This window comes from Myiozetetes cayanensis, unplaced genomic scaffold, assembly GCF_022539395.1.
Source record: "Myiozetetes cayanensis isolate MyiCay16 unplaced genomic scaffold, myiCay2020 scf16, whole genome shotgun sequence".
Taxonomy (NCBI): Eukaryota; Metazoa; Chordata; class Aves; order Passeriformes; family Tyrannidae; genus Myiozetetes; species Myiozetetes cayanensis.
The window spans coordinates 10850155-10859688 of NW_026087270.1; the positions used below are offsets into that span (position 1 = coordinate 10850155).

General features: G+C 66.2%; 2 protein-coding genes across 2 annotated transcripts; one reads left to right on the forward strand and one right to left on the reverse strand.

Annotated features, from left to right (window-relative positions):
• On the forward strand, positions 1-3213 carry SLC22A31 (solute carrier family 22 member 31). The gene is given in 11 exon segments (XM_050311256.1): positions 1-103; positions 106-239; positions 242-340; positions 894-997; positions 1073-1227; positions 1468-1636; positions 1916-2037; positions 2148-2256; positions 2338-2552; positions 2667-2778; positions 2865-3213. Coding segments are annotated over 11 exon segments (1671 nt in total).
• A 599-nt stretch (positions 3214-3812) lies between these two features.
• CDH15 (cadherin 15) lies at positions 3813-9534 on the reverse strand. The gene is made up of 14 exons (XM_050311252.1): positions 9422-9534; positions 7544-7696; positions 7254-7409; positions 7029-7173; positions 6787-6947; positions 6478-6606; positions 6188-6373; positions 5864-6117; positions 5637-5779; positions 5328-5564; positions 5013-5252; positions 4386-4522; positions 4148-4303; positions 3813-4010 (listed from the first exon to the last, which is right to left on the reverse strand). The coding sequence occupies exons 1-14, from the start codon at positions 9470-9472 to the stop codon at positions 3813-3815; spliced, it is 2346 nt and encodes a 781-aa protein (XP_050167209.1). The 5' UTR covers positions 9473-9534.

Sequence of the window (9534 nt, forward strand, 5' to 3'; positions counted from 1 at the left end):
ATGGCGCTCGGGAGTCGCGGCCGCGGGGCCGGCGGGCGGCGGGGGTGGGCGCCGTGCGCGGCGCTGGCGCTCGGGTGGGCGCTGGGGTGGGCGCTGGGCGCGGAGCCCCGCACCGCTGCCGCCCCGACGCCGCTCTGCTGCCGCCGCCGCTCCGCCGGCTCAGGGGCCCCGCGCTGCTCCGCGCCGCCGTCCCGCGTCTCCGCGGCGGCTGGAGCCCCTGCCAGCTGTACCGCTACCCCCGGCACCCCGGCACCCCCGCCCCAACGGCACCGGGCCCTGCACCCGCGGATGGCACTACGCCCTGCCCGCCGCCGGCCTCCGCGCAAACCTCGTCACGCAGGTGGGGGACAGGGGCGGGGGGTTCGAGGGAGTTCAAGGGGACCCGGGGGTGGGGGTCCCGTGGTACAGGACGGGATAAGGAGGGTGGGGTGGGGCGGGAGGCTGTGGAGGGAGTTTGGAGGGAACAAGCTGGCGGTCCCAGCCACTGGAGCAAGTTGGGAACCCCTGTAAGGATCCCACGGGAAAGCCCTGGATGTGCAGGGAGAACACCGGGGATGTCCTGGGATGTGGGGGAAAGGGAGTTTGCTTGGAGGGGAAAGCAGGGATCCTGGGAAGAGAAAGGGTCCTGGGAGAAGAAGGTGGGAGACCCCATGGAAGAGGGCTTGGAGGTAGGTGGGGGAGCCCTGGAGGAAGGTTGCTGTGGGGTTGGAGGGTGTCCAGGGGAGAGGGCTCTAAAGGCCTTCAGCACCATCCTGCCACATCTCCACATTTCTGCTGTGGGGTGGGGGCTGGCCAAAAGCCCCCCTGTCCCATCTTTCCCAGCCCTGTGAACAGCAACAGGGTGGTCTACTGAGCCCCCCATGCTGACAGGCCCCCACTTTCTACCCCCACAGTGGGACCTGGTGTGTGCCTCACGCTGGAAGGTGCCCCTGGAGCAGACCACACACCTGCTGGGCTGGACACTGGGCAGCATCACTGCTGGCCTGGCCTGTGACAGGTAACGGGGGGGCATGGATGGCCCCCTGGGTGGGGGACACCATGCCCAATCCCACTCACAGCCTGTCCCTGGAAGGTTCGGCCGCCGTCCCACCTTCCTGCTGTCCCTGGCACTGGCAGTGCCCGTGGGCCTCGCTGTGGCACTGGCTGTGAACTTCCTCATGGTCCTGGTGGCTCGGCTGCTCTTCGGGGCAGCGCTGGCAGGAGCCTTCCTCGCCCTCTATGTGGCACGTGAGTGTGATCTGGAGGGTCCACGGGGGGGTGGGCATTGAGGACGCTCTGAGGTGTGGGATGCTCTGGGGTACAGGATGTTTTGGGGTGCAAAATGCTCCAGGGTATAGGATGCTCCAGGATGCAGGATGCTGCATGGTGTAGAATGCACTGGGATGCAGGATATTCTGGGATGATGCTCCAGGCTGCAGGATGTCCTGTGTCAATGGCACCCACAGTGCACCCCTCAACGCCTGCCAGGGCTGGAGCTGTGTGAGCCCACCCACCGGCTGGGGGTGACGATGGTGGCCGGATTCTTCTGGATCGCCGGGGAGCTGCTACTGCCAGGGCTGGCACTGCTGTGCCGGGACTGGCGGGTGCTGCAGGGCGCCGTCACCATGATCCTGGCTCTGCTGGCTGCCTGCTGGTGGTAAGGACCCCCGGGACAGGGGGGTGCGTGGGGCTGGGCTGTGCCTGGTGCTGGTGCCAAGCTGTTCGCAGCTGGGCACACCCTACTAGGGCCGCAGCAGGGATCAAAGGCTGCCTGGGACTCTCCAGGGGAGTGGGAACCCTTCCACCCTGGGTAAATGTTTGCTCAGGTTTGAAGTTGAGGATTTCTGGGCAGTGTTGCTTTGAAGCCGGATGGGAGGGTCAGTGCTGGAGGGGCCAGGCCCCTGGGGAACTCTGTGACCTGACACTCATGCCCCAGGTGCCCGGCACTGCTCCTGGAGTCACCGCGCTGGCTGCTGGCCACACAGCAACTGGAGAGGGCCAGAAAGACCCTGCAGGCACTGGCTGAGGACAATTACCCCCAGGACAGCCTCCTCACGGGTGCGTGGTGGGACTCCAAGGATGATGGAACACCAGGACCCCTCCCCACAGCTATGATGCTGAGGGTGGTGGGGCAGTGCCCAGTATCCTGGGATCCCTTCTCCCAGCAGAGCTGGAGGCCTTGTCTGAGGGGTCCCCACAGCCCCGATACCACACTGTCTGTGAGATCTTCAGCACCAGAGTCATCTGGAAGAACGGCGTCATCCTCGGCTTTGCAGCGTGAGCATGAGGGGGGTGCTGTGGGGGTGCTGCTGCCAGGGAGGGTCTCACTTGTGGCCCCCTGACACTGCTCTCCCACAGGTTCATCGGCTCTGGCATCCGCCACTGCTTCACCCGCAACCTGGTCCCCCACCTGCCCCACTTCTTCTCCTCCTACTTGGTGCTGGTGGGCACCGAGGTGGCCGCCTGCCTCTTTGTGTGCCTGACGGCCGAGCGCTTCGGGCGCCGCGCCATCCTCCTCCTCTGCACCGTCCTCACAGGCATCTCCTCCCTCCTGCTGCTGGCCCTCACCCAGTGTAAGGACCCTCAGGGGAGCCCCAGGCACGCAACCCTCAGCTGGGGAGGGAACTGCATGTCTGAGAGGGGTGGGTGCAGGATTTGACCCCTGATGGTTCTTCACCCCCTCCCAGACCTGCTGGAGCTCATTGTCTTGACCCTTTCCGTGGTGGGCACGGCCGCCTCCCATGCTGTCGCCATGCTCAGCATCTTCTTTGCCAGTGAGGTTCTCCCCACCGTGGTCAGGTAAGGGGGGAGCCACCCCCCTCCTGTGCTGCCCTGGGTTAGGGGGCACCCAGACAGGACCCCCTCTGAGTGTGTTCCCCCCGCAGGGGTGCCGGGCTGGGCCTGGTCGTGGGGGCCAGTTTCGTGGGCAAGGCGGCAGCGCCCATCACCGCCATCCCCAACAGCCGCGGCTTCTTCCTGCACCATGTGGTGTTCGCCTCCTTTGCCATCCTGGCCGTGCTCAGCATCATGTTGCTTCCTGAGAGCCAGGGCCGCAACCTGCCCCAGTCCCTGCAGGACGGCGAGAGCCAGCGCCGGCCCCCCCTCTTCCACCGGCCCCCCCGTGAGGACCATCTGCCCCTGCTCGCTCCCCACGGCATCCCCCACGACTACTCCCGCCTCGCTGCCTCCACCAAGAGGATGCTGGGCTCCCCGGACACCCCCCGCGAGATGTAGCTGTGTCCCCCAGTCCCTGGGGGTTCTTCCCACTGCTGGGCACTGAGCACAGTGCTGGGACGCCCATCTGTGGGTGCTCACAGGGACAGCAGGGAGCCCTAGGACGTGTGCTGGGTGGGCTGGGAGAGCAGCACGTCCTCCCTGCAGCAGGGCCAGATCCTGCCCCAGGAAGAGCGGTGCTGGGAGCCCTGGGGTGGGGGTGATGCCCCCGCGGGGGGTGCTGCTGGCTCCCAATAAAAGTGCCTTGTGGCTATGGGCCGCTGGTGTGTGGGAGGGACACCACCCCCCCCACCACTGGCCCCTGCTCTTTATTATGGCATGACCAGGGGTCTCCTCAACCCCCTCCTCCTGGCTCCCCCAGGGTGTCCCCCCCAGGGCTGCCTGGGTTTGCTGGGCTGGGGTCTGTGGGGGGATGCACGTGTGGACCCCTCTGCATGGAGTCCTCTTGCAAAGCCCCTCCAGGTGGGTGTCTTGTTCGTGTCCGTATCCAAAGCTGCTGCATCTGGTCATCTCTTGTCTGTGTGAGCCCCTCTCTGTCCCTTCCCTGCCCCAGCCCCTCCGTGGGCAGGGGGGTGTCCCCCTCCTGCCCCCCATTCTCACTAGTGCCCATAGAGGTCGGCCAGGCGGCGGAAGCGTGGCCCCCACTCGCTCAGGTAGTCGTAGTCCTGGTCCTCATCTGTCAGGCTGGAGACAATGGAGCTGAGGGGGCTGGCGACAGAGCCCGAGCCCTCGTAGTCGTAGATGAGGGCCGTGTCATAGGGGGGCACACTGGGGTCACTGTCAGCCGCCTCCAGCCCCTGTGGGGACAGGGGGGCATTGTCAGCCCCGCCAGGGATGGAGAGCTGGGGATAGGGGTTTCTGGGGACAGGGGGGCACTATCTGCCCCACCAGGGATGGGGGCTGAGGGCAAGGGGAACACTCAGCACCATCCCACCTCGTTGATGAAGTCCTCGATGTCAGAGGGGCTGTTGGGCAGCTTGCGGGGGGCGAGGGGCGTCCCGGAGCTGAGCGGGGCGTCCCTGCGCACCGGCGGCTTGGCCCGGGCTGAGAACAGTTCAGGGTGCCGGAGCTGGTTGATGTCGTAGGCGTCCTGCAGGGCCAGGAGGGGGTCAGGGCTGCAGGGCTGGGATGGGGACCCCCCCGGGGCTTCCCCTGCCGTGGGTCCTGCTCACCTGGTCCTCCTCGCCCCCTCCCTGCTCGTCGTAGTTGAGGATGTTGTCGCGCATGTCGTCCCGGGAGCGCTCCAGCAGCCCCTTGCGCAGCGCCCGGCGGCGCCCGCGCACCCGCACGGCCCCCACGGCCACCAGCACTGCGGGCACAGCGGGTGGGCACGGGGGGTGGGCATGGGAGGCCGGACATGCAGGGGCACGGGGCGGCGGGGATGCTGGCTGAGTGGGGCTGGGAGGTGGGATGGGAATGTAGGTAGGGATCACTGGGGTCAGTGATGGGGTGGGATGGGGTGGAGCAGAATGTTTTAGTGGGGGTCTTTTGGTGAGGGTCAAAAGTTGGGGGGAGGTGTTGAGGGTCACAGGTGCTGACTGGATGGGGTGATCAGGACCAGGGTGGGGTGATGTGGGACATGGGTAGGGAGAGTTTGGGGTGTTTTGGACCAGGATGGGGTAATGGGGGACATGGGCAGGATATGCATGGGGTGGCCAGGACCAGGATGGGGCGATGAGTGAGGGATGAGGTGACCGAATGTGCTGGTGGGGTTCGGGGAGGTGGCCAGGGCCAGCATTGCATGACAGAGTGCCAGGGTGCCAGGGAGGGCAGGATGGAGGGGTGGGGATCTCACTCACCAAGGAGGAGGAGGATGCTGCCGAGGATGATCAGGAGGGCCCCGAGGGTGATGCCGGCCCCGGCGGTGGCGGCAGCCAGGACCCCGTCCTGGCAGGTGCCGTCTCGGCCACAGTGACATACCGAGACGTTCAGTAGCTGCTGCTGCTCCTGCGGGGGAGTCCCCGAGTCCCGGAGCAGCAGCGGGAGCGAGTAGGGCCCCTCGGGCAGCTCCGCCAGCACGGCCAGCACCGCGTGAGTCACTGCGTGGGAAGTGGGTAGTAGAGGGTGAGCAGGATCCCCCTATGCAGCATCCCCCCAACCCGGCTGTCCCTCACCATTGAAGCGGGTGATGCTCCAGTTGCGGGCGAGCTGGGGCTGCTGGGGGCTGAGCTGGAAGTGGAAGGGGGCTCCATGGGGAGGCCGGTCATCGTCGGTGGCCCCCAGGAGCAGGGTCCCCCCGCGTCCCGGCCGCCCGCAGAGCACTCCTGCTGGCGTCTGCAGCTGCGGTGCGTGGTCGTTCACCTCCAGGATCTCGATGGAGAGGGTGCCGGTGGCCGAGAGCGGGGGCTCGGCTGGGGGACAGAACAGAGGTGTCGTGGGGGGAGGCAATAGGAGCGGGGGGACGTGGCAGGGGTGCTGCTCACCATCATCTCGGGCCAGGACCAGGGCGATGTACCAGCCGCCCTGCAGGAAGGCCGAGGGGTGCAGCAGCTCCCGCTTGGTGCGGACGGTGCCGGCGTGGGGATCCAGCTGCAGCCAGTCCGCAGGGTCGTAGAGCAGCGCGTAGCTGTGGGTGCAGGGGGGGTGTGACATCGCTCCCTGAAACACCCACAGTGGGTGTGGGAGGCAATGGGACAGGAGCAGGACTCACGTGAGGGTCTGGATCTGGTGGGTGTCGGGGTCGCTGGCGGTGTAGGTGGTGATGGGGGTGCCCGGGGGGGTCCCCTCCAACACGCTGATCCTCCGCGGGTTCTCACGGAAGACGGGCGCCTCATTGACATCCCGCACACGCACACGCACTGTGGCCAGAGCCCGGGGGCTGGGGGGGGCCGTGGGCTCCAGTGGCTGCTCATTCTGCACTGACACCGTCAGCTCAAAGCGGTCCCGCACCTCGTGGTCCAGTGGCTGCGAGAGAGGCTACGGGTCAGCCGAGCCATGAGCCCCCCCCAGTGCTCCCTGGCAGCCCCATGCCCACCTTGACCACGGAGAGCACACCGTCGTTGGTGTGGGGGTCAGTGCGGATGGTGAAGGCGCCTTCGGGGTCACCCTCCAGGATGGTGTATTTGGCCAGCCAGCTGGGAGAGCCCACGAGGTCCTTGTCGTGCACGAACACCTTGCCCACATCCACACCGGCTGCCTGCTCCTCCACCTCCATGGAGAACTGGGAGGACAGCAGCGTGAGGCTGGGGTCTGTCCCTTTGGGATGCTGCAGCCCCTTGAGGGGATGGCTCCCTGGCACATTCTCATATCCCACCCGCCTGCTACCTCCTCCTTGGTGAACTCAGGGGAATTGTCGTTGATATCCTCCAGGTAGATGACAGCCATGGCAGTGGTGGTGAGCCCATCCCCAGACATGTCAGCTGCCTGCACCGTCAGGTTGTACACCCCCATGGTCTGTAGGGAATGAAGGGGGCCAGTACTGAGCCCCTCCAGCCCCCCAAGGAGCACAGAGGTCCCACAGCTGCTGCCCACCCACAGTGTCCCCACACCTGGGTCTGCTCATGGTTTCACCAGCTGGGGGGCCCTGGTTGCCCCCAGTCTCAGTGCCACCACAGGTGCTCCCCATCCCATTACCTCACGGTCGAGGCCGGGCCGTGCAGTGCAGATCTCCCCGGTGGTGGCATTGATGCTGAACATGCTGGCAGCGCCCTGCTCCAGGATGGAATACCGCAATGCTGCGTTGTCTGTGTCTGGGTCGTCAGCATCAGTGGCATCCACCGTCATCACACAGGTCCCTGCAGCCGCAGGAGTGCCTGGTGGGTGCCAGTTTTGGGACTGGCTCAGCCCCTCCCCGCCAGTTCCCCCGCTGGACCCACCTGGCTCAGCCCCCTCCACCACATGCCCCGTGAACACGTCCTGCCGGAAGAGCGGCCGGTTGTCATTCTGGTCCACCACGATGATCTCCAGGTCAGTGGGGTCCTCCAGTGTCACTCCACCCAGGTCGAGGGCAAAGGCTCTCAGCTGTGGGCACACAGCACGGGGGTTGGGGTCTAGCTGGGGACCCCTTGGAAGGATCTATGGGCACTCAGGATCATCCTTACCCGGTAGCGGTCGTTCTCCTCCCGATCCAGCATGGCATTGAGGAAGACCTTCCCACTGAACTTGTCGATGGAGAAGATGCCCAGGGGCTCCTCATCCACCCCCGGCCCCTTGATGCTGTATATCACCCCCCCGGGCTGCTGCTTGTCCGACTTGATCTGCCCCAAGGAAATCAGGTCTGGGTGTCCCAGGCTGGGGGTCTTACCCCTCTGGGGTTGCTCCAATGCAATCCCCCTGCCCAGGGTGCCTCCCACCCCAACACCTGGAAGAGAGGGTGGGGCTGCTCGCCTACCTGCACCAGGAGATGGGGGATGCGCTTGTGGTTCTCTGAGACACTGATGGGGGGGATCACCCAGGCCCTCTTCACCCGCCGTGGACCCTCATGCTGCCGCCAGGCCTGGGGGGTGCCTGGGGCTGCGGCACCTGGCTGGGCTGGGCTGGCACCCTGCGGGGAGGACAAGGTGCTGCTGGTGACCCTGAAACCTCTGGAGTGGGGTGGAATGCGGGGCAGTGGGTAGGGAGGTGGTGCTGGGGTGGGCGGTGATGGGGTGCTGGGGTGGGCGGTGATGGGGTACGTGGTGTGGGGACACACGGTGCTGGGCCCCCCTGATGGGGTTGAGGCTGGGTCTGAGGGAGCACAGGGGCCACCCGGCTCCCACAGGAGTGTTATGTTGGTGGTCCCCTGACATCCTGGTGTGATGGTGATGGGTGTCCTGCAGGGATCACCAGGAAGGGCTGCCCCACAAATGATCCTGGTTGGGCTATGTGTCCTGGGACCCCTGCAGAGGGGATGAGAGGGGTACCTCAGGCTGGCAGCACCTGCTGTGGCCCCCCCATATCACTGTCACCACATGGACATGGCAGTGAGGGTGGAGGGGTCAGGGATCAGTTTAGGCTGCTGGGGTGGTCTTGGAGCACAAAGCTGGGGTGCTGGAGGGCAGAGGGAGCTGGGGGGCAGGGTTGGAGCTGTGAGCTGTGAGGGGGGAGATAAGGGATGGAGACAGGGATGGAGACAGTTGTAGGGGTGTTGCAGTAGGGTCAGGGAGCTGATGGGTTTAGAGGCTGTGCAGGACTGGGATCAGGGAACTGGGGGGGTGGCATGGGGGTCCAAAGCTATGGGGAGTGTGGGTGCTGGTAGGAAGGAGTGGGGAGGAGGTAGGGAGGTAGGAGTGGAGGGCTGTGTGCACACAGCCAACCCCCTCCAGCTCTATGCCACCCTCATCCTGATCCCACAGGACATGCACTGTTCCCTCCCTGGGAAGGGAGCACATCTGGGCAGCACCAGCCTCGCACCCACATCTGCACCCAGCTGTGCCTTCACCGCTGGCTGCCGAGGTGTCCCAGGAGCCCCAGAGACTTCGTGTGCACCCTGAGGGGGAGGAGGGGGAGCAGGGCTGTGGGAATGGCTGTGCTGGGGGTCCCTGGGGATGGGGGTTGGGGAGCGGGGGCCGCGTGTCAGCCTCATGGGATGGGCAGGACAACAAGCTCGTTCCAAGGCTATGATGGGCACTGCACTGTGGTCTCCAGCTGTTTTTGTGAGTCCTCCCCTCCAGGAGAGACTCCCTCCCTTCCCTGAGTGGCCGCTGTAGCTGGGGATGGGTTAGGAGGTGAGGGGGCGATGGGGGCGATGGGGGCTCTGTTGCTGTGGGGGCTGCCCTGCAGGGTCCCTTGCTTTCCCCCGCCCTGAGGTACCGAGTGCAGAGACCAGGCCAGAACCCCAACAGCCCCATGTGGCTCAGGCCTGAGACCGCGGGGAGGGGCTCTGGGGCGATGGGCATGGGCAAGGGGGTGCAAGGGGGGTCTGGGACCTCAGATGGAATGGGAAAAGGGAGAACAGGATGCATCTGAGTGCCTAACACTTCCCCAGACCCGCTCTCAGCCCATCCCGGCTCATAGGCGCAGGCAGCGTGCCGGAGCCGCAGGCCCCCCCCTGCCACGGCCATCTGTGGGGTGGGAAATGCCTCAAGAGGGGCTCCAAGCCCCCATCACCCCCAGCCCCATCCCCGCTGCCCCCAGGGACATGACTCTGCGGGGTTTGGGGTCCAGCTACTCCCCAGCTCCGTGCCCAGGCTCCCCATCCCAGCCAGCCCTCCCAGGGTACAGAGTGGGGGTTCCCATCCCAACCCATCACACCACATCCCCACCCTCCCGGTCTCCCCGCACCCCTTACCCGAGCACAGAGAGGGGCGAGCAGGCAGGCGAGGAGGAGCGGGGGGCCCATGGCGGAGCGGGGCACAGCCCGGCCGCCGGCCCCGAGCTAAAATAGCGGCGGGACTGGCTGAG

Excerpts from the sequence above, each read along its gene's own strand:
- CDH15 (XM_050311252.1), bottom strand. The coding sequence starts at position 9,472 with ATGGGCCCCCCGCTCCTCCTCGCCTGCCTGCTCGCCCCTCTCTGTGCT. Across the intron at positions 7,697-9,421 it reads TCGCCCCTCTCTGTGCTCGG|GGTGCCAGCCCAGCCCAGCC; the intron begins GTAAGGGGTGCG and ends TCCTCCCCGCAG. Across the intron at positions 6,607-6,786 it reads GGCCCGGCCTCGACCGTGAG|ACCATGGGGGTGTACAACCT; the intron begins GTAATGGGATGG and ends CATTCCCTACAG.